The 25,063-nt window shown below is 37.7% G+C and overlaps 1 protein-coding gene across 1 annotated transcript in view; it reads left to right on the top strand.

Annotated features, from left to right (window-relative positions):
* RNF169 (ring finger protein 169) overlaps positions 1 to 25,063 on the top strand; it is a 93,956-nt gene that overhangs the window by 10,292 nt on the left and 58,601 nt on the right. Inside the window, exon 2 of the mRNA XM_018059348.1 lies at positions 22,537 to 22,610. Within this exon, the coding sequence (XP_017914837.1) occupies positions 22,537 to 22,610 (74 nt within the window). The remainder of the gene's footprint in view (positions 1 to 22,536; positions 22,611 to 25,063) is intronic.

The raw sequence follows: 25,063 nt of genomic DNA, 5'->3' as shown, positions 1-25,063 counted from the left end.
ATATATAAGCAGTGACAGTGGCACCATCACTGTTTCCTGACAGTGATTGTAAGGCTAATTGTAAGAAATATCCCAATTTCAGCAATATTAATATGAAAAAATTGATGTCCCAGGTTTTTGAATAGAAGAAAAGCTGAAAATTACTTAGTTAAGTGGCCAACTGAAGAAGCTAGAAAAGTCACAGATTAAACCCAAAGGAAGTAGAAGATAGGAAAGAATAAAGATAAGAATAGAAATTAATAGAGTAGAAAACAGTGAAGAGGATTCAGCTCAGTCGTGTCTGACTTTGCAACCCTGTGGACTGCAGCATGCCAGGCCTCCCTGTCCATCACCAACTCCCGGAGCTCACTCAAACTCATGTCCACTGAGTCGGTGATGCCATCCAGCCATCTCATCCTCTGTCATCCCCTTCTCCTCCTGCCTTCAATCTTTCCCAGCATCAGAGTCTTTTCCAATGAGTCAGCTCTTCACATCAGGTGGCCAAAGTATTGGAGTTTCAGTTTCAACATCAGACCTTCCAATAAATATTCACAACTGATTTCCTTTAGGATGGACTGGTGGGATCTCCTTGTAATCCAAGGGACTCTCAAGAGTCTTCTCCAGCACCACAGTTCAAAAGCATCAGTTCTTTGGTGCTCAGCTTTATAGTGCAGCTCTTACATCCATACATGACGACTGGAAAATCCATAGCTTTAACTAGACAGACCTTTGTTGGCAAAGTAATGTCTCTGCTTTTTAATATGCTGCCTAGGTTGGTCATAACTTTTCTTCCAAGGAGCAAGCGTGTTTTAATTTCATGGCTGCAATCACCATCTGCAGTGATTTTGGAGCCCCCAAAATAAAGTCTCTCACTGTTTCCATTGTTTACCTAACTATTTACCATGAAGTGATGGGACCAGGTGCCATGATCTTAGTTTTTTGAATGTTGAGTTTTAAGTCAAGTTTCACTCTCCTCTTTCATTTTCATCAAGAGGCTCTTTAGTTCTTTTTCATTTTCTGCCATAAGGGTGGTGTCATCAGCATATCTGAAGTTATTGATATTTCTCCCGGCCATCTTGTGCTTGTGCTTCATCCAGTCCAGCATTTCTCATGATGTACTCTGCATATCAGTTAAATAAGCAGGGTGACAGTATACAGCCTTGACATACTCCTTTCCTGATTTGGAACCAGTCCGTTGTTCCATGTCCAGTTCTAACTGTTGCTTCTTGACCTACATACAGATTTCTCAGGAGGCAGGTCAGGTGGTTTGGTATCCCCATCTCTTGAAGAATTTTCCACAGTTTGTTGTAATCCACACAGTCAAAGGCTTTGGCATAGTCAACAAAGCAGAAGTAGATTTTTTTTGGAATCTCTTTGCTTTTTTGAAGAGGATTAATAAACCCCACATCTAATTCACTGAAAATATTAATATAGGTTCTGTATTATAGACAAATCTCAGGCAAGATTGATCAAGGAAAAAGAAAAGAAAGCATAAATAATATTAGAAATGAAGCAGGAAATATGACTGTAAATATCAGGATTTTTTAAAACCCATGTTTTGCAACAGAAGCCACCGCAATGAAAACCCACACACTGCAACAGAGTAGCTCCTGCTCATCGCAGCTAGAGAAAGCCCGAGCGCACCAACGAAAAGCCAGTGCAGCCAAAACTGAAAAAGGAAAACCTGCCGATTAAAAGATGCCACCAATTTAAGTGTATGGACTAATTTGGATTCTTATTTGAAAAACTATAAAAATATTTGTTGGATTTTGAATACTGACTGGATGTTGGTATTAAAAGTTACCAGATTTTTAATGTGGTAGTTTTCTGGTTACATATTTTAAAGAGTCATTATTTTTAAGAGATGCTAAGTTTAGAAGTTAGATGATATGGTATCTGGGATTTCTTCAGAATAATTCATTCGGGGGGAGAGAGGACAAGCACAATTAGGGAAATAGATGAAATAAGATTGACAGTGGATTGACTGTTGAAGCTGGGTGATGAATATGTTGGGGCTCATTGTACTGGTCTCTCTAATGTTTGAGACATTTTTATAGTAAAAAGCAGGAAAAGATTCTGTCTATTAAAGGAACACAAGGCACAGATGGTTTTACAGGTTATTCAGATATAAACAGATGGATAATCCTTGTGCAGACTATTCCAGAGAATAAAAAATGTTTCTAGACTCATTTCAGGGGGCTTTTACAGTGTGATATCAAAATTACACAAAGACAATATAGAAAGGAATAAAAGAGGCCAGTCCAAGTGAAATCTGCACTAGTCTAGTCTAATTTTCAATCACAATCACAATCAAGTAGTAGTATTCTGGGAATGAGAGTTCAGCTTAATGTTAAGACTAATGTAATTTACCATGTTGATAAATTAAGAGTGAAACCATATGATCATCTCAGTAGATGCTTGAAGTGAGGTGAAGTTGCTCAGTTGTGTCCGACTCTTTGCAGCCCCGTGGACAGTAGCCTAACAAGCTCCTCCGTCCATAGGATTTTCCAGGCAAGAGTACTGGAGTGGGTTGCCATTTCCTTCTCCAGGAGATCTTCCCAACCCAGGGGTTGAACCCGGGTCTCCCATATTGTGGGCAGACGCTTTACCGTAACAGCATTTGATAGTATTTATTGTTCATTTATTAACTGTAAAAGCTAGAACACTTGGAATAAGTGGGATTTTTTTTATTTTAATTTTTTTAGTGGAATTTGTCATACAAATGATTAGTGGCCAAGAAGACTGAACAGGCCCAAAAAAGTAGTTAACAGGCCCAAAAAAGTAATTGAAGAGTCTAGTAATATGTCCTCATATATTTGAATTTGATACATGACAGGTGGCATTACAAATCAGTGGGGCAAAGTTATTTTCAGTTGTGGATGGTTAGCTTATAGAGAATAAGAAAAAATCTTTACTTCACACCATACACAAAAAGTTAATAGCAAATGGATAGCAAAAGGTCAAGCTATAAAACTTGGAATATACTAAGAGTATCTATAATGGGATAGGAAAAATTCTTTATACAAATAAGAAATGCAGAATAAAGGAAAAGATTAATAATTTGGTCACATTAAAAACTTCATGTGATAAAAGATAAAGTAGGGAGATGAACCACAGCATGGGAGAAGATATTTCCAACGTAATAACCAACCAAAGATTAATGTCCAAAATAAATGTAGAACTACAAATCATTATGACAAACACCTCATTAGAAAAATGGTGAGGGAATTTGAATAGACATTTCACAAAAAAGGGAAACTGAAAGACCAATAAAACATCTGGAATGATGTTCGCTCTCATTAGTAATTAGGGATGAGTTCTAGAATACCAGGGGCAGATAGACCTTATACGTGTATCGGGATATTTCTCCCAAACCAGTGACTCTGTACTCATTACTGTCCAGTGTTTGAAGGTTAAGTTTCCAGTGAATCAAGACATTCTTCTTTAGTTTCGGCATTCAGATATTTAAAGGCCAGGATTGTGTCCATCTAAATTTTTAGGTTAAATTTCTCAAATTCATCCCTCTGGTCTTCTATCTTCCTTTCCCATATTCTGGTCATACTACATTACTTGTCTTCCCTGGTGGCTCAGAGGTTAAAGTGTCTGCCTGCAGTGCAGGAGAGCTGGGTTCAGTCCCTGGGTCAGGAAGATCCCCTGGAGAAGGAAATGGCAACCCACTCCAGTATTCTTGCCTGAAGAATCCCATGGACAGAGGAGCCTGGTGGGGTACAGTCCACGGGGTCGCAAAGAGTCGAACACGACTGAGCCAACTTCACTTTCACTACATTACTTAGAGTTCTTGTAATATAGAATGCTTTTTGAAACCTTTTTGACCTTTTGTCTGCCTTGAGTATTCTTCCTTCCTTCTGTCAGGTTATACTCAGGTGAAACAAGTACTCTGAATTTTTTCTCATAAAGAAGTTGATTACCTTCCTTTGTGCCACCATGCAAGTATGTGTATTGGTCATGTCACTGGATTTCAGTTCCTTGTTTGTGTGTCTGTCTCTGGCATTACACTGAACTCTTTGAGGTCAGGGACTATGTCTTTGTGTATTCGGCACTTAACATGGTACCTAGACTGTGTTAGATACTCAGTAAACGTTTAATACATTAAAAAGTCCTTAAAAAAATCCTTTAAAATATTTTTGATTATATATCATGGTTCCTTTACCCTTCTGCTCATCTTTAAAAACGCCACTTAGAATTGACCCTCATGCTTTAAATAATGCCTGACCAGTGCAAAAGAAAAAAAGTAGTGGGGTTTACTGTTTCTCCATCTGGATGCTAAATTCTTTTTTTGGGGGGGAATCAGAATTGATTTTATTTATTTTTGTTCGTTTGTTTTTTAATGTAAATTTATTTATTTTAATTGGAGGTTAATTACTTTACAATATTGTATTGGTTTTGCCATACATTGACGTGAATCCGCCACAGATATACACGTGTTCCCCATCCTGAACCCCCCTCCCTACTCCCTCCCTGTACCATCCCTCTGGGTCATCCCAGTGCACCAGCCCCAAGCATCTAGTATCATGCATCGAAACTGGACTGGCAATTTGTTTCATATATGATATTATACATGTTTCAATGCCATTCTCCCAAATCATCCCACCCTCTCCCACAGAGTCCAAAAGACTGTTCTATACATCTGTGTCTCTTGCTGTCTCGTATACAGGGTTATCATTACCATCTTTCTAAATTCCATATATATGCGTTAGTATACTATATTGGTGTTTTTCTTTCTGGCTTACTTCACTCTGTATAATAGGCTCCAGTTTCATCCATCTCATTAGAACTGATTTAAATGTATTCTTTTTAATGGCCGAGTAATACTCCATTAAATTCTTTTTTTAAAAAAATCATATAACAACTGTTTCTATTTTTTATTTTAAAAATAATTTTACTTATTATATTTTTGGCTGTTTTTGGTCTTCGTTGCTGCATGAGCCTTTCTCTAGTTGTGGCAAGTGGAGGCTACTCTCTAGTTGTGGTGCGTGGGCTTCTCGTTGTCGTGGCTTCTCTTGTGGAGCGCGGGCTCTAGGCTTGAGGGCCTCAGTAGTTGTGGCACATGGGCTCAGTAGTTGCGGTGCCTGAGCTCTAGGGCACAGGTTCAGTAGTTGTGGCGTGCGGGCTTAGTTGCTCTGCAACATGTGGGATCTTCACAGACCAAGGATCAAACCTGTATCTCCTGCGTTGGCAGACAGAATCTTTACCACTGAGCCACCAGGGAAGCTCTAGCATGCTAAATTCTTATTAATACTGCCAAAAGTTGCATTGGCCTTGCATATCCTGAAATTGTAGGCAATAGAACTTTTTTTTTTTTTTCATGAATTGCTGTTAAGCCAGTCTTCCTCATCAGAGGTGTGTACAATTAAAATTTTCAGCTTGAAGACAACTTTTATCCAGTTTTGGTTTTTATTTTTCTAAATAGCAGTGGAACTATTTTCCCTTTACTGACGTCTTGCCATTTTTCTTATGTTCCATCTAGTGTTTGTTTCTGTAAAACTATTATGGTAAAACCTCAAAAGACTGAGCTCTGTTAATTTGAAGTTGACTTTGACTTTACTGAAGTTTACCTGGGCTTCCCGGGTTGCGCTGGTGGTAAAGAGAATCCACCTGCCAAAGCAGGAGACATATGAGACGCAGGTTCAAAAGTTTACCTTTGCCTTCATTATAAAGAAAAACTTTACAAATTGATCTTTCAGACAACAAATTCTTTAAAAGAACTTCGTACAAAGTGGTCCTGGCATTAAAGCACTTTATCACTGGTTCAGTCAACAACAAAAAAATTTAAATCGCTATTTTATATGTACTATACCTAGAGATCATCCCCATGGGTTCAAGAAAATCTCCTAGTTTGAGGAATCAGAGGTAGAAACAAGTAATTATAACACAGATAATAAGTCCTGCCAATACTGAGCTAAGTGCAGAATGTTGCGAGGGCCTACAGAAGAGAGATCAATAAACAGGGCTTTGAACTAATTATAGTGAAAAAGAGAAAAAACACTGTGGGAAGAGAAAGTGTCATGTGCACAGTCAGAGAGAGACTGGGTCTGGCATATCTGGGAACAGTGATTGTGTGAAGACTGGGAAGGGGAGACTGTTGGGATGTGGAAATGTGGCTGGAGTGACAGTCTTGGTCTTGTTTATAAATCTTGGAGGCAGAGGGAAGCCAATGAAAGTTATTAAGTAGGAGGATGATAGGGTCAGATCTCTGTAAAGAACTAGGAAAGCAGTATTGGAGAGAGATAGAAAAAGAGTCTTAGAGACAGGTCAGTTAGGCTACCATTTAACCTAAGAGTCTGTACCAAGAAAGTACTGGAAGAGTAGATGATAAGGCAGGTATTACTGCTAGGTAGGTATTACTCCCATTTTATGGATGAAGAAACAGGCTTCACAAGGGTAAATACTGGTAGATACAAATCCAGTGGATGGTAGATTTGAATGCAGGTTGATATGGTTCCACATCCTACACTCCAAGAGCAGAAATTAAGCCCAAAGGCATGTTTACCAGTGCGGTTGTGGATATAGTGATGGAGACGGCCACATGGTCTCGATCTGCAGGACCTTCGTCTCTGCAGCAGTCCTGTACCTACGTCTGCTTTTGTGGCCCCTTGTATGGTGTGCCTCATGCTCTGACTGTGCTGACCCAGTGTGGGCTGCCTTGCTCTGCGTTACTGTTTGGGCCGCTGCTGGATTCAACAAGGAATTTCACACCTTGACTCTACTCTTCACACTTCGACTCTACTGTTACTTAATACCTGCTTTCGCAAATTCTGCTCTCTTACTTTGTCTTTCTCTAGTCCAGATGTGTTAATCTATGTGGGTTGTGACAACAGAATGCCATGGACTAGGTGGCTTATAAACAACAGAAATTTATTTCTTAGTCCTAGAGTGTGGCAGTCAAAAATCAAGACTGGTAGACTCAGTGTCTCTTGAGGGCCTGCCCCCTGGTTCACAGAGGGCTGTCTTCTTGCTGTGTCCTTACTTGGTGGAAGGGGCAGAGGAGCTCGCTGGGGTCTCTTGTAAAAGCACCCTAACCTTTCATGAGAGCTTTTTGCCCTCATGACCTATTCACTTTTCCAAGACCGTATCACCAAACACCATCATGTTGGGGATTCGGTTTCAATGTGTGAATTTTGTGGCGGATACAGCGTTGAATCTATAGCACCAGGGTTAGGAAATTACATTCAGCAGGCAAGATCCAGCCTCCTGCTTATTTTGTAAATTTTTATTGTAACACAGCCATACTTGTTTATATTGCCTATAATGGCTTTCACACTGCACTGGTAGAATTGAGCAGGTGTCTTGGTCTGCAAAACTGGGTATTTACTATCTGGCCATGAGTCTACAAAGCCTTAGGCTGCTTAAGACTCCTTTATTATTCCTTCCAGACTGAGTTACAAATCATGTTAATTTTTTAAACTAAGGAAGCAAGATACAACTTGGAATTTGAAAATTTATTGTTAATTTTCATTAAAAGTTAATGAGCATATATAGAGGAAAAAATCTCTGATGCCATTTTTTTCATAAATCCTTATACTTTCCTACAATTCTGAGAAATTGCTATCCCTGAAAAGATTAAATAGAATTTTTCCTTTTAAGGAAGTATCTAACATTTAATAATTATCAGTTATATATCCAACATTGTACAAAGCATTACTTTAAATCATGTTATTTAATCATTTATAACAGTTTATTTGAGGATTGGGGAAACTGAGGGCTAGACAAGTTGTGTTGTGCTGAGTGCACATTGGTAAGTGTGGAGTCTGGTTGGTCTCCACAGCCTGGGATCTTTCTACTTATGGAAGTTACCAGGCAGACATGTGTGGATGGTGAAGTGCTGTAACTGTGTATGGGGAAGATCCTGCCCAACTTTGGCATTGTTACCCCATAAACTTAAGGAACATTGTGTTCCCCAAGCATGCTGGATAACTGAGGTTTTCTTGTTTATTAATAGTTTAACTATATTAATAATATTAAATATGGTAGTATGATCCTTGTTGTTGACAGGATGAGTTTAGATTTCTTAACCTAATTTGGCCTCAACCTACCCTTTCTGGCCTATACCACTCTCCTACATAAACTTTCTGCTCGAGTAGAACATATTTATTTACTATCCAGCTTTCATGCTTAAAAAAATTAAAATTGTGTTAATAAACACATAACTTGAAACTTACCATCTTAACCTTTCAAGTGTGCAGTTCAGTAGTGTTATCACACTCTTGGTCATGCTTTGTTGTTCGCATGAATTGCTCTTCCTCCATCTTCTGACTTATCTGAGTTTTACCAGTTAGACTCAGCTTCATTCCACCTTCCCAAAGCCTTGCCTCTCCTTCCCAGGCTTTGATCTCTTGCTCCTACAGATGGCTATTGCAGCGTTTGCTTGTAAGATGCGTTTGGCAGTTGTTGCATTTTGTGACTTTGCACCTGTCATTGTCTCTATAATTATTTAAATCTCTTACAACTTTTTATGACTTTGTCTTAGCTAATAAGCTCTATTAATAAGGGCTTTGGGGAAAGAGTCTCGTGCCTTTTTTTGGTGTATTTTCTCTTCCTACGGGACCTCCCTCTTCTTCACTGCTCACTTCCCTTTTTAACTTCCTGATCTCTGATTATGGTTTCCATTATTCTTACACACTTAACGATTGATAACTTGATATGTTATCACTAATATTTTCTTCTCCCTTTGTGACTTCTATAATTATATTGCTGTTTCTTTTCCATTTGTTATTGCTGTTTCCATATTTAATGTTCTTGTTTGAAATTATAAGGCATACTCAGTCTAGCGACTTGCATAATTAGCCTAGTCAGTCCTTCAGTATTCGATATTTAGGTTATAATCAGTCTTTGTTTTGTAATTGTGAACAATGTTGCAATGAAAATCTTCTTATGTAAAGTTTTTCCATACTTTAGATTATTTTCTTAGATTCTTAGAAATTATTCAGTTCAGTTCAGTTGCTCAGTCGTGTCCGACTCTTTGCAACCCCATGAATCGCAGCATGCCAGGCCTCCCTGTCCATCACCAACTGCCGGAGTCTAACCAGACCCAAGTCCATCGAGTCCGTGATGCCATCCAGCCATCTCATCCTCTGTCGTCCCCTTCTCCTCCTGCCCTCAATCTTTCCCAGCATCAGGGTCTTTTCAAGTGAGTCAGCTCTTTGCATCAGGTGGCCAAAGTATTGGAGTTTTTCAGCTTCAGCATCAGTCCTTCCAATGAACACCCAGGACTGGTCTCCTTTAGGATGGACTGGTTGGATCTCCTTGCAGTCCAAAGGACTCTCAAGAACTTCTCCAACACCACTGTTCAAAAGCATCAGTTCTTCAACACTCAGCTTTCCTTATAGTCCAACTCTCACATCCATACATGACTACTGGAGAAACCATAGCCTTGACTAGACAGACCTTTGTTGACAAAATGAAATTATTAGGTCAAAAATTATAAACATCTTTTAACTTCTTGGTGTGTGAGCAGTGACCCTTGATTTTATTAATTCTTTGCCAATGATAGTTTTAAAACATGGCTTTAAGTTATTAGAGTAGTGATCTGTAGTGTTAATTATGGTACTTAGGTAAGCAGCCTTAAAATCTGGCATGAACATTTTATTAGCTTTTAATTCTTTCTGTACTTCCTCTTCTTTCCAGGTAAACACTCTTCATATTGCCTACTGTAAATTGTTACTGTCTTGGGCAAGTAGGTAAACAAGCAGTGGCATTAGTTTAAGACAGTTGCCGCTTGACTGTCATCTGCACTCTTGGAGAGTTAGAAGGGGTAAACTGAAAATACAGATAAAATGGAAAGCACTTTAGTTTTGTTTTAGACCATGTTTGTGGTTCACTCCCCTTGTTTCCACCTTCCTACTTCTAAATGGAATGCTTAACTTAACATTAAAGTTTCTCCTTATTGAGGGTAATTCAGAGGTTTGGTGGGTAGTATAAGCAGGTAACCTTGAGATTAATATGGATAATGGCCTCTTGTTTCCTGTGCATCTCTGCAATTACATCAATTTTGTTGTAGAAGATGGATGTTGATGCATTGCCTCCTTTTGCTCTTGTGCACCTCTGCCTCATGCAGCACTTAGCTGTTCAGTTTTATAACTCTTGGACTTTCTGTAGTAGTTTCACTCACATATGTTTTTTTATTCCCTTGTAAGATTGTAAGTTTCTCTAGGACTTGCCCACATGTACTGCTACCTTTTCTGGATTCCTTTCTTGACCTTCTCTAAAGAATATTCTCTCCTTTTGTCTTCTCCCTCATTGCTTATTCCCTCTTTAGTAATGGTTTGTGGTTTCATGATAAAAACTTTGTCTTCTCCACTGCTTATAAAGAGTGTAGATTTTGCTTCTGGCTATGATGGAGCAGACTGTCACAGACCAAAACTCCTGCTGAGAATAACTAGAAAAGCCTGACTTAAAAAAAAAGAAAAGATCTATATGAAGGCATTGGTAAGTTGCCAAGGCAGCCAGGACTTCAGACTTTTGTGAATTCTTGGCAAAGGGAGAGTATTGCTATTAAGAAGCAAAAAATCCAGCAGAGCTTTCTTCATGGGGCTAGGGATACAAAAATTATAGTTCAGGGCTGCCAAGCTAACCAGAACTTGAGAGGCCAAAATCCCAGAGAGAAGGGGGGTGCATCTCCCCACCTCCACAGCCTTTCCACCTGCCTTTTTTCTGTTGAGGCAAAGTCTTGGTGCAGGGTAAAAGGCTAAAAAGCTCCACAGAAAGCTAACGAAAAGCAAAGCAGTCTCAGCATTTCTTTATCGTTGAGGAGAAAAGAGTTCAGGACCCTTCCAGGAAGGCAGTCTTGGTAAATACCCTAGACTGGGAGGGCTACCAACTAGGATAGATGTTTTCAAGCTTTACAAAGCCTGCAGCCAACCTTGAATCAGCTCATGTCCTGATTGGATTGTGAAGTGATTTACTCTGAGTCTGACTGCCAGTCACAGAACATGGTGAATCTTTTATAGGAGTATAATATCATCCACAGCCTTTATAGTTTTTCATTGCACAGTAGATGACATTCTAAAAAAAATTACCATGTAAACCAAGAGGCCAGACCGGGAATAAAACCAGACAGTACAGAGAAGGATCCACTGTATGCCAGACACTGATAACTTATTCAGTTAGTCTGAAATTGAAGGACATTTAGGTTGTCTCCACTCTGTAGTATTGTGATTGATCTGCAGGGGATATTCTTGTTCTATATCTTTGTACATATGTATTATCATTAAGATAATGAATACCCATGCTAACTCTGGTCTTTATCAAATTTTTTTATATATGTGAATCTAATACATAAAAGTATTTTGTTTCAGAAGTTTTTAATAAGACTTCTGTGGCGGTCCAGTGGTTAAGAATCCACCTGCCAATGCAGGGGTCTTGGGTTTGATTCCCGGTCTAGGAAGATTCCATGTGCCCTGGGGCAGCTAAACCTAAGCACCGCACCTACTGAAGCCCACACACTCTAGAGCCCATGGGCTGCAGCTACTGAAGCTCGAGCACCTTAGAGCCCGTGCTCTGCAACAGGAGAAGCTACCAGAATAAGAAGTCCACACAGCAATTGGAGAGTAGCCCCCAGGTGCAGCAGCCAAGACCCAGTGCAGCCAAAAATGCGTAATAAAATAGTAAAAATTAAAAGTTTTTAATATCTTGAGTGAAATTGAGCATATTTTAATATGTCATCTGAATTAATTTTTTTCCATAAAAATACGTCTACTGCCTGTACATGTCCTTTTGCCCATTGTTATATAGGATTGTTCAGGTTTTTTTCCCCATTTTCTATTTTTTTTTTTTAAAGAGGTAATGAAGAATAATGGATAAAATCACTGATTCTGGAGCTAGATTGCCTGAGTTTAAATCATAGCTCTTTCACTTACAGCAGTGAGGCTTTGGGCAAATTATATGCTCTGTGCTTCAGTTTCTCTGTCTGTAGAATAGGGATAATAGCATCTCCCCATCGGGTCATTATGAAGATTAGATGAGTTAAAAATACATAGAGTGCTTAGAAATGGACCTGGCATAGTGAAAACACTACATAACTGCCAGTCATCAGAATGATGCTGGTGGTGGAGATAGACATGGAAATTAGCAAAGAGGTTTTTTTATTTGCCCAAGGACAAATAACTAGTAAGTGGGAGTGTCCAGATTAGGATCTAGATTTTGGGACTCTTTAAGGCTAGAGTTCTTTTTATTCTTTTTTCATTTTGCTGCATTGATAAGAAACTGAACCTACTGGGATAAAAACTCAAGCATAGGTATCTTTGGATTTGAGAGTTATCGGGGTAGTGTCTTCTGAGTATAGTTCAGAGAGGTTCTTTTTCTGATTTTGTATTGAGTGTGGATGCTTTGACAATGACACTTTATTCCTGAGGGTTTGGCACAGTTAGCAAGATACCAGTCTTATAGTTTGTTTTGTTTGTTTGCCTTTATTAATAACCAGTCACACCACCCTAGAGGAGATCCTTTTCAGGAAGGACCATCAAGGAAGCACAGCTGCTCCTACAGTTCACATTAGACCGAAAGCAGTACTCAGCTTTGGTCATTGGCCATGGGTGTCTGTCATTCTTAGGGTATTATAGCCTTACAGAGTTTCTCTTCCTTTTATGCATGGCGCAGTTGACCCTTGAACTTTGCGAGGATTAGAGGCACCAACCCCCCTGCACAGTTGAAAATCTATATGTAGCTTTATGATGGATAAATGGATTCAGCCAACCTTGGATTTAACCTCAGAACATATGATTCTGTAGTAGGTATTTATTGAAAAAAAAAAAAAAAATCTTTGTATAAGTGGGCCTGTGCAGTTCAAGAGTGTGTTGTTCCAGGGTCAACTGTGATTGTCAGAGGACAGGCATTAAAAAGTATTTCCACCACTGGATTCATAAATACTAAGATACTCAACATTCAGTGACACCTGAAATAGTTTCTAGTATTTCTTTTCTGTGAGATGAAGGAAGGGTGAGTGGTTGTTTCTGTGCTACTGAAACACTTGGAAAATCCCAGTAGGTTCTGGTGGAGGGATTGGTGGGATTTGGGACTAATTTCTCTGGATTAAGGAGGGTGATGTTGCTTTTTCTGGTTCTTCTGACATCTTGTTGCTGTGCTTCCCCTGCCCTCAAATTTATTTCTTAGAGCAGTTTTAGTTTTACAGCAAAAGTGAGAGGAACATGCAGAGCTATCCCGTATGATGCCTGCCCCCACACATACATAGCTACCCCCATTATCACTATCACTCACCAGAACGGTAGCTTTGTTACCAAGGATGGATGTACAGTAACACCTCATAAATCCCTCAAATTCCTTAGTTTAACTTACTCAAGGAAGTGGATCAAAAAAGATATTGCTGTGATTTATGTCAAAGAGCATTCTGTCTGTATTTTCCTCTGAGAGTTTTATAGTGTCCAGCCTTATATTTAGGTCTTTAATACATTTTTAGTTTATTTTTTATATGGTGTTAGTGTTCTAATTTCATTTTTTTTTAACATAGAGCTTTACAGTTTTCCCAGCACTACTTACTGAAGAGACTGTTTTCTCTATTATATAGTCTTACCTTCTTTGTCATAGATTAGTTGGGTGTGTGAGTTTGTTTCTGGGCTTTCTGTCCTGTTCTGTTGATCTGTATTTCTGTTTTTGCAGCTGTACCAGACCGTTTTGATTACTGTAGCTTTGTAGTATAGTCTGAGGTCAGGGAGTCAGATTCATCCAGCTCTGTTTTATTTCTCAGGATTACTTGGATTATTTGGGGTCTTTTGTGTTTCCGTATAAATTTTAGAACTTTTTGTTCTAATTCTGTGAAAAAATGCCATTGGTAATTTGATAGGGATTGCACTGAATCTGTAAATTGCCTTCAGTAGTATATTATTTTGAGAGTATTGATTTCTACCAATCCAAGAACCTGGTATATCCTTCCATCTGTTAGGGTCATCTCTAATTTCTTTCATGAGTGTCTAAAGTTCATTTTTTTCAAGCACTGAATAATATTCCATTGTCTGGATTATCAGCTTTCAAATATAATAGACAGTTATTTTACCAGTAAAAGTGAGTTTATTTGGAAATAGCCAGAAAAATTGAAATTCAAGATATGCAAACTATGGCAGACTGGAGGCAAATCCAGAGAACAAGGAAGGGGAATTTGCTTTTACAGGGAAAAAAGGGATGTTGGGAAGGGCTGTAATAGCCAAAGAGTCCATGGAGGAAGCTGGGAGTACAAAGTATGGAGGCTTCTCATCGGTTGAGCTGCTGCATGTCTGATTGGTAGAGTTGATTTTTGGTGGAAGGAAGTTTTCTTCTTGCTAGATAGTAAAGTAAGCAACACCTTTCTGTCACAGATACAGGTGTATCAGTTCAGTCGCTCAGTCATATCTGACTCTTTGCAGCCCCATGAATTGCAGCACGCCAGGCCTCCCTGTCCATCACCAACTCCCGGAGTTCACTCAGACTCACATCCATCGAGTCCGTGATGTCATCCAGCCATCTCATCCTCGGTCGTCCCCTTGTCCTCCTGCCCCCAATCCCTCCCAGCATCAGAGTCTTTTCCAATGAGTCAACTCTTCGCATGAGGTGGCCAAAGTACTGGAGTTTCAGCTTTAGCATCATTCCTTCCAAAGAAATCCCAGGGTTGATCTCCTTCAGAATGGACTGGTTGGATCTCCTTGCAGTCCAAGGGACTCTCAAGAGTCTTCTCCAACACCACAGTTCAAAAGCATCAATTCTTTGGCGCTCAGCCTTCTTCACAGTCCAACTCTCACATCCATATATGACCACAGGAAAAACCATAGCCTTGACTAGACAGACCTTAGTCGGCAAAGTAATGTCTCTGCTTTTGAATATGCTGTCTAGGTTGGTCATAACTTTTCTTCCAAGGAGTAAGCATCTTTTAATTTCATGGCTGCAGTCACCATCTGCAGTGATTTTGGAGCCCCCTAAAATAAAAAGTCTGACACTGTTTCCACTGTTTCCCCATCTATTTGCCGTGAAGTGATGGGACCAGATGCCATGATCTTCGTTTTCTGAATGTTGAGCTTTAAGCCAACTTTTTCACTCTTCTCTATCACTTTCATCAAGAGGCTTTTTAGTTCCTCTTCACTTTCTGTCATTAGGGTGGTGTCATCTGCGTATCTGAGGTTATTGATACTTCTCCCGGCAGTCTTGATTCCAGCTTGTGTTTCTTCCAGTCCAGCATTTCTCATGATGTACTCTGCATAGAAGTTAAATAAGCAGGGTGACGATATACAGCCTTGACGTACTCCTTATAGCTCTTCCTATTTGGAGTAACTGACAGATACAGAGGGACATGAGCACTCCCCCTACAGGCCTGTCCCTACTCTAATTTTGGCTGAGTTTTCTTTGATTATTAATAATTTCACAGTATGTACCTCAGTTTATTTATCCATTTACTTACTGAAGGATATTTTGGTTGCTTCCAAGGTTTGGCAGTTATGACCAAAAGTACTATCAACAGTTATTCACAGGTTTTTGTGTGGATGTAAGTTTTAAACTCATTTAGGTAGATATCAAGGAGTGCAATTGCTGGATTGTATTGCAACCCACTCCAGTATTCTTACTTGGAGAATTCCATGGGCGGAGGAGCCAGATGGGTTATAAGTCCATAGGATCACAAAGAGTCGGACATGCCTGAAGTAACCTACACACACATACACAAAAACACACACACGGTAAAAATATGTTTAGTTTTGTAAGAAATTGCCAGATTGCCTTCCAAAGTGACTCTTTCATTTTGAATTCCTACCAGCAATGAATGAGAATTCTTGTTGCTCCACATCCTCACCAACATTTGGTATTGTCAGAGATTTGGATTTTAGCGCTTCTAATTAGGGATGTAGTGTGTGTATGTGCGCTTAGACTCTTTGTGACCCTTTGGACTGTCTGTCAGGCTCCTCAGTCCATGGGACTCTGCAGGCAAGAATACTGGAGTGGGTTGCCATTCCCTCCTCCAGGAGATCTTCCTGACCCGAGGAATTATCCTGACCTAGGGACTGAACCTGCATCTCCTGTGTCTCCAGCATTGCAGGCGGATTGTTTACCTGCTGAGGCATAACATTGTGTAGCAGCATCTTGTTTTAATTTGTAATTCCCTAATGACATATGATGTGGGGCATTTTTTTTTTCATTTGCTTGTTTGATACATCTTCTTTACATTAAACCTTCTTTGATGAGGTGTCTGTTAAGGTCTTTGCCCATTAAAAAAAAAAATCAGGTTGTTTCCTGATTAAGTTTTGATGTTCTTTGTTTATTTTGGATAACAGTCATATCAAATACATCTGTTGCAAATGTTTTCTTCAAGTCTGTGGCTTTTCTTCTCATTGTCTTCTGCAGAGCAGAAATTTTTAATTTTAATGAAGTCCGTCTTATGAATTACTTATGAATCATGGCTTTTATATTTCATCTAAAAAGGCATCACCTTACCAAATCATGTAGATTTTCTCCTGTTGCTCTCCTTTTTGATGGTATTGCAGGCATTGCAACCACAGTTTCAGCTTTTGGAGTGGAGGGAGTTGATGTGACTCTAGAAAGGTAGAGGGAAGTAAAGAGAAAATTAAGAAAGGTCAAGCCCCACATCAGCAGATGGGAACTATGTTTTGGTTGTTAAATTAGTATTCTTTCTGTACTAAAATTCAGGGAACCTGAAAGGTTAATCATGATTGATAACTATCTTAGTATAATTAAAATGTTAAGTGTATACATGTTCTCCAGTAACCTTTAAGAGGCATTGTAAATGACTTTGATTTAAAAGAGGAGATGTTCATTTCTCTGACCTTTTCTCCTGCTTCATTTCTCATAATAGTCCAGGTGGATTGAAACCATATTTCATAAGGCTTCTAAGAAATTATTTTGATATTATAGCTACACTTATGTAAGTTTAAATCCTAATAGCACTTTTACCCATTATATAATAGAGTGTTTCAGAATTTAGAGAAACCTATTGAGTAGTAAATGAAAATGAGATAAGAGTATTATTACAGGCATACCTTGGAGAGGCTGAGAATTTGGTTCCAGACCACGATAATAAAGTGAATACTGCAATAAAGCAATAAAACCAAAGTTTTTGGTTTTCCAGTGCACATAAAAGTTCATTTTATACTACACTGTAGTCTGTTAAGTGGGCAGTAGCATCATGGTTTAAAAAACAATGTACATACCTTAATTTAAAAATATTCATCATCATCTGACCATAACAAGGTGGTCATAACCCTTCAATTTGTAAAAACCACGATACCTGTCAAGTGTAAGAAAGTGAAGCACCGTAAAGCCAGATAAGCCTGTGCTGAATCATTCACTCTAGAAGTTAATCTCATTTCTCCAGCAGAAACTGAGATCTGACGAGATTTTAATCCATGCCTTGTGTGTCTGTGTCTCAGGAGGGCTCCAAGACACCGCCCCCTCGCCCCCCGCAGGCTAGATGATTCACTAGCAGTGCCCCCAGGACCCAGCATATAGTCCCAGTCGTGGCTATAATTCACTGCAGTGAAAGGATACAGATTAAAATCAGCAAAGGGAAAAGGAACATTGGACAGAGTCCAGGGGAAACCAGGCTTAAGCTTCTTGAGTTCTCTCTCAGTTGAGTCTCACAGGACATGCTTATTTCCCCCAGCAACAAGTTGTGTCTGCACGTGTTAAATGGTGCGAACCAGGGAAGCTTCTTAGAGGCTTATTGCCCAAAGTTTTTATTAGGGGCTGATCATATAGGGACTGTCTGCCTAACATGTTTCAGAATTCCAGAATCCTATCAGGAAAAAAGGTATTCAGCATAACTACATAGTTTATGCAGACAGTTAGGTAACAGTGAGCCTGTACCTAATCAGGGTGCCTGAGAACTCTCCCAAAATCTTCCTAGCCACCAGTTAAGGGCTAACCCTGTACTCAAGCCTTAAGATAGGCAGTTAGGCCTGCTATTGTTGTCTTTTCTGCATTGTGTGTGTGTGTATGTATGTAGCATTTATCATGTGATGCTCTTATTAAATGTTAGCTGCTTTTATTATAGGGATTCTTCATTGATTACTGCTACTACTAAATGTGATCCTCTGTATTCCTGTGAAGTAGATTTGGCCAGTATTTTAATTTCCATTTGATAGATGAGACCAAGGCAAAGAGAATCTTTGATATATCTAGATACACTTAATTGACAGAGTAGGTGTCAGAACCTAATATGTTCTTGTTGAAAGCCAGTAGGGAAGAAAAAGATTATTTTTGCCTTGTTGACATTTCTAGAGGGCATTTTTAAAATAGGAAAAGGCTTAAATATTTAAGTTAATGTCACATTGGACCAGTTCATGACCTTTTATGCTTAACTGTTTTTGTATTCAAGAATTACTTTGTTGACTGTGTAATTTTTTGAACTTTTGGGCATGATGCCAGTTAATGAAGCACAGTTCTGTTGGGAGAAGTTGCAAAAAGTGACTGTTTAGCATTTTTTATCTTTATAAAGCATCGATTCATTAATCTTAATCCAACAGTAAGATAATCTATATCAGTACTAATCTTGGTGAGTAGAAATTAATCCTACCCTTGTCATTACCGTTTACCCTCAAATGAGTCAAGTCAAGGCATAGTAATATTATGTCAGTATGCTGAGTTCTTACTTGGCCTTATATATGAACTTTGAGATTTCTTAGTAAGTATCCCAAAGTGAATTTAACTTTTCATATAATAAATGTATCAAAGCAGTTGGGTAATTATCTTCGTTTCTCTTAAGTTGTACTTGCAAATAAACAAGACCAAACTACCATTTCTTAATCTCGTCAATACCAGAGGCAGTTTTATAGTTATTAGATTCTACTGCATGCCACTCTCCTGTCTGAAAATAGTTTACAAAGTGTTTTCACTTTCATTATATTCATTTGATCCTCATACTTGGCTGTCATAGTAGGTATTTTTCTGATTTTTAGAAGAGGAAGTTAAGACTGACTTATCTGAGACTCTGGAAGCTTCTAAGTTTGGGATTAGGCTTTTAATTTTGTATTATTTACACTATATAATAAAGATGCTGGGCTCTTTGGACATTTTCTTCTAAATGCCATCAAGAATTGTTTTAAAGAAAACAAATTCTCTAACAGTAAGTAAAAATTATAATCATTTTTATTAGTCTGTCACTAAAGTATTTTTGGTCCCTTATGTTGGATAGTAGACTTATTAAAAGCCTGAATAAGAGTATGCTCCTTATGTTGCTTCCAAATAAAAATATAGATTTAGAATTTTTAAAAGTAGATATGAGAAGGCTTACACTCAGTACCAGAAGAAACTGTGATAGAATTTGTTACTGTATTTTGGCCCGAGGAAGGTCTTTCCAAATATGATGCAAAATGCAGAAGTCGTAAAGGAGAAGTTTGGTTAATATAACTACATAAAAATCACCACTGTAAGCAAAGTCAAGACAGATGATAAACTAAGAAAAGTATTGCTCTTCATGTGACACAAGGGTAATTTTTCTTACATACAGCTTTAACAAATCTGGAAGAAGTTGTTAACTCCAACAAGAGTAAAGGAAATGTATATACTTTTCATATCAAAGGAAATGTAAATTACTCAAATATATGAAAAGTACTCAGTTTCATTCATTAAGCACATAAGGTGCAGAATTTCACCAATTAGATTGGAAAAGCTAAACAATTTCAGCACTCATTGTGCTGGCAAAGGTGTGAGGAAATTGCAGTCTCATGCATCACTGGGGGGACTATAAGTGTGTACAGGCTTTATGAAGGGGGATTTGGTATTGTCTGCCAGAATTACAGAAGCACATATTCTTTGACTTAGAGCAGTTCTGATTCCAGCAACTTAATCTATGGATATACTTGTAGATACGCAAAACGATTCATATGCAAGATCACTCACTGTAATGTTGTTTTAATAGTTACTGGAGATTTAAACTCACTTCATACCTCTAATTTGGTCCTCATTTTTATCCTTAGGAGTAATTTGTCTTCTCTCTCTTTTTTTTCCTTGACCAGTTTTGAGTTTTGCTTCTGAATCATCTCATAGTACCATGTGAAAAATAGAGTCAGCCCGTAGTTGTTAGTTTGTTTTTTTTTTCCAACTTTTTATTTTATATTGGCTTCCCTGGTAGCTCAGTTGGTAAAGAATCTGCCTGCAGTGCAGGAGATGAGAGTTTGATTCCTGAGTCGGGAAGATCCCTTGGAGAAGGAAACGGCAACTCACTCCAGCATTCTTGCCTGGAAAAAAATCCCGTGAATGGAGGAGCCTGGTGGGCTACAGTTCATGGGGTCGCTAGAGTTGGGCATGACATAGCGACTAAACCACTTATATTGGAGCTAATTAACAATGTTGTGGTAGTTTCAGGTGGACAGCCATACGTATACATGAATCCATTCTCTCCCAAACTCCCCTCCCAGTGGTTGTTATCAGTAGAAGTCTACTCTGGCAGAAAAGGAATTTATTGAGAAAGAATATTGGGTAAGTTAAAGTTATCAGCCAGGTAGCTACAGAACTTGGCTTGGAAAATGGCAGTTAAATCCAAGAGCAAAGTCTGTATAATATGAATTCTTTGAAAATTTTTATAACTTCTTTGAGACCTAGTGTGTGTTTAATTGTTCCTTGTTGCTTTAAGGAATATATATTTTGTTCATTGAATTCATAAATACATAATCAAGTTTGTTAACTTTATTGTTCAATTTTTCTGTATTTTTATTACCTTTGCTCTGCCTGATCTGTTTTGAATTGGGATATGTTAAAATTTTTTACTATAATTTTGGATTTATTAGTTTCTCTTATAGTCTTATTGTTTTGTTCTGTGGTAGGTTCATACAAGTTCATAATTATTGTATCTTCTTGATGAGTTCATTTTTTCATCATATATAGTTTCCATCTTTATACCTTAATTCTTTTTCTCTTAATTTTGCCATGTACTAGTTCTGCGGTCTTGGGGAAGTCATTAACCCCTCATTTTCCTTATTGTAAAATGGTTATAACACCTGCTTTGCAAAGTTTCTGTGAAGATTCACTGAGAAAATGTGTATGAAATACTGTTCAGGAATAAGTTCTTCATAAATGGATTAAAAATATTTTCCTTTTTTTTGTCTTAAGGGTTTTGCTTTTCTCTTCCCTTTCCACTGCTCTTTTAGAGCACCTGCTTTTGAATACTATTTGCCTATAATTAGAAATGTTCTTAAGCGATATGATTAAGATAGTCATCAGGAGTTTATTTTTTAAGTGGATGAAGGTGATGGAATGTTTTCCTCCCAAGCCCTGGGTCTAATAATTCTCTCCTGTTTGGTACCGCTTTAAGTTCCTGTTTTCCGCATCTGCATTAGGTCCAGTGTTTCTGTCTAAGAATCTTCCACATTTCTCTGGTGTAAATGAGTCTTTCTAAAGTAGTTGAGACAACTGAAAAAGGACGAAAGTCACCTTTTTGAGGAGCCCACTTTTCTACAGCAGATATTATCAACCTGAATGGATGTAGAGTTATTAGTAAGTCTTAAATACCATGTTTAAGTCACTAAATATATACATGGGGGTGTATAGAAGTGTCATGTACGTGTAAGAAGGCTGAAGTGTGTGTTTTTTCCTTCCTTTTTATAGCATTTAGGACTTACCGTTTATTTGTTCCTAAGCTGGATTTTTATTTTTTATATAACCAATGTGTATTGTGTGCCTCTTGTGGGTCTGGAATCTCGGATTTAAAACTACATATAGAGAAGAGAAGAACACAGAATTTCAGCCGAGAAAGCAACATAAAAGGTTTAGAAATATGTGGCATATATATTGTAATTAGGTAGTCAAGAGTTGAGAGAGACAGTGCTTTAGAAAGATGAAGTTGTGACCAGTCTCTGGAAGACCTTCAGTGACACTGAAGAGTTTTGACTTTATTCTATAGGCTGATCAAAACTGCTGAAGGCTTTGAGGATAAAAAAAAATCAGGGTATTTACTGAAAATATTTATAGGTTGTACTCTGTTGGCAGTGTTGAAAAAGAAGTAGAAACAGTATGAGTAAAACGTTAGCTTAAAAATGTCACTTGGTAATCTTTAACTGAGAACTTTAAAAAAAAAATTAAGTAAATAACTTTTTGCCATGCCAGTGGCGCAGTGTGCGGGATCTTAGTTTCTGGGTCAGGAGTCAAACCTGCACCTCCTTCAGTGGAAGCACAGAGTCTTACTCACTGGACTGACAGGGAAGTCCCGAACTAAGAGCTTTAAATATAGTTTTCCTTGAGGTCTTTTACCATGTTACTTTTATCAGTGAGACCCTTCAGACCACTCTGCGTACTGTTTTTTCCTTCCATCTTATGTTGTTTTCCTTCATAGCCCTTAGTACCATCAGCGGTATTATACACACACACTTGTCTGTTTCCCTCCGCAATTTTGTAAGCTCCATGATAGCAAGGACTTTATTTTTTCAGTGCTTCTCCCCAGTGCTTAGGACTGTGCCTGGTTTATACCCTTTAATGAGTATTGGTTAAATGAATGAATGAATTTTCAAATTGTGGGAAGATGACCACAATTTTTATGTGGTTTATGATGTAGGATAAGATCTTGGTTCCTTCCTAGAAGGTTCTGTTAAAATGTGTTTTCTTTTCTCATTTCTCCAGAGTTTATATTCAGAGCACCAATCAAATTAAGCAAGCCTGGGGAATTCCGTGAGGAATATGAAAGCCTGAAAAAGGTATAGTATACATATTATTATGCCATTCATTTTCTTAAAGTAAATTGGAATAATGACAATAAAGAGTACTTAGTGGAAGTTTAGATTTAATAGGGAATTTTAAAATTGATAACGTAGAACCTGTCTGCATTATAGCAAACAGATGATAATGTAGCTCACAGAGCGTATCATACACCTGCCACAGTAACTGGCCACCAGGAGAGGAGTTCTTGGCATTTAAATGTTAGTTAAAAGCTAACATTTAACCTTTAGTAATAATAGCTTGTATTATTTTTCATTATCTTATAAGGTTACTCTAATTACGTGTGTTCTGTAAGAACTGTAACTTAGACTGATAAAGGGGTAGTGGAATAATTTTCTAGTTAGAGAACATTTACCATCGGGAAAGCTTTTAGCTGTGTCCACATCATCTTATTTTTGATGTTTTCAAGCTAATAGTCTGGGAATCATTTGGAAAATTAAGACTTCAAAAAGTCTGATTATAAGAAGTATAAGATTTGTATTATCCTTCCCCGGCCTTCTCCCTGAACCACCATCCCTTACCTAAGATCATAATGGTTAGATAATCACTCTACATGTAAATGTTTAATATTTTATAAAGACAAATAACCCACTTAATCTGAATTGGACATCATCGTAAAGCAGAGGCAAGACATTTTAGACTGAATGAAAGGTCATGTTAAAGAGAAAGAGAAGAGAAAAAAGACTGTGCTTAATTACTATATATTTGATCTTTCCTTTTAAATGAGAGTGTCAAATGTTGACATGGACCCACTTGCTCCTTTTATATTAGAGTTGTGAGTTTTTTGTTTTTCATTTTAAATCAGTTACAAAGCTTTTTTCTACATAGAAAGTAATTGTTCTCAGGGGCTACAAGAAGAGAACCACAGATTTCTTTTAAATAAGATTCCAGAATATGCAGATATTTAGTTTTAATGCAACTTTTTAGAAATTTGGAGAATATGGAAATTTTAAAGCTACCAGCTTGAATATAATGAGAAAATAAGGACTCAGAGGTAGAAAAAAGAAGTAAAGCAGAAGGCATAGTAAGTGTAGAGATTTTTTATAAACCTTAGTAGAGAGAAAGAAACCTTGGAGAACTATCCTTTTGTTCCTGTTAGGAGGGAGGGACAGAAGAAATAGTTTTAAAAGTGACTGATAGCATAATGTTGTTGAGTGAAGCCATGGCAATCTCATTCTGTATGAACTGGATTGGAATTGAAAAACACTCACCTGTGTCATTGTGTTGAATAAATTTAGCCATAGAGTCTCCCTGCCCCCCTTCCCCAAGTACCCAAGTTATCCTTCACCCATTGTATTATCTGGAAAATGGAAATCCAAGTTGTAGAACCAAATTATAGCGGATATGCCACCATTGTGGCATAACCATACAGTGGAATACTATTCAGCAACAAAAAGGAATGGAACATTGACACGTGCTACCAAATAGATGAACCTGGAAGAGATGCTCAGTGAAAGAAATCAGATGAAAGAAACCACAGATTGTATGTTTCTGTTTATAGAAAATGTATAGAATAGACAAAAGTATAGAGACAGTAGATTAATGTTGATCGAGTAGAGGTGGGAATGGGGGTTAACAGTAAATGGGCATGGAGATTTTATTGCAGCAATAAAGGTTTCTAAAACTGATTTATGGTATGTTCCACAACTTGGTAAATTTACTAAAGAACATTGAATTATATATTTGAAATGGATGAATTATATAACATGTAAAAATATGCCTCCATAAAGTAAAAAAATTAAGATACTAGACATTTGGATGGAGAACTTGATAAAAAAGATGTCTTTTAGAATGCATATTTTCTGAAACAAAACAAATATATAATTATCTAGATGAATCCCTAGGAAAGGGAGATATTTAAAAGTTTTTACTGAGCAAGTGATGGAAATTAATTCTACACAACTCATTACTAATTTGATGTACAATACACTTTGCTTAGTATACTTTATTATTTTGTTTAAATGACAGTAAAAACCTTTATAAAGGCTATAAAAAAGTTATCAGGAAGTTTTATTCCCCTGATTCTAGGTCTTTTAAAAGATGTTTGCTTGCTAATCATAGATCCTTCTACCCATGGTGTAGTGTTATGCTTAGTGAGGTTGCTATGAGTGTCTAAATTTTATGATTCTATAAATAGGTTTATATTTCTAAATATGTTTAAAATTTTCTTCCTGTCATGTGTTATAGCTAATTTTGTCTTTTTCGTACAAAAATATGCAGAGCGAACTGTGAAAGTTCTTTTTTTATTTTCCACTCTCTTCCCCAGAGATAACTAGCATCAACTGTTTCGTGTATATCCTAGATTTTTAATGTACTTACACACACACACTCACATATGCTTTAGTCTTTTTCAGTATAAATGAGATCGTGATGTATATTCATTTATTCAGCAAATATTTATTATGTCCTTACTGTGTGCCAGGTACTAGGG

This window comes from Capra hircus, chromosome 15 (genome assembly GCF_001704415.2).
Source record: "Capra hircus breed San Clemente chromosome 15, ASM170441v1, whole genome shotgun sequence".
NCBI classification, from domain to species: domain Eukaryota; kingdom Metazoa; phylum Chordata; class Mammalia; order Artiodactyla; family Bovidae; genus Capra; species Capra hircus.
This window is presented reverse-complemented; position numbering and strand designations above follow the sequence as displayed.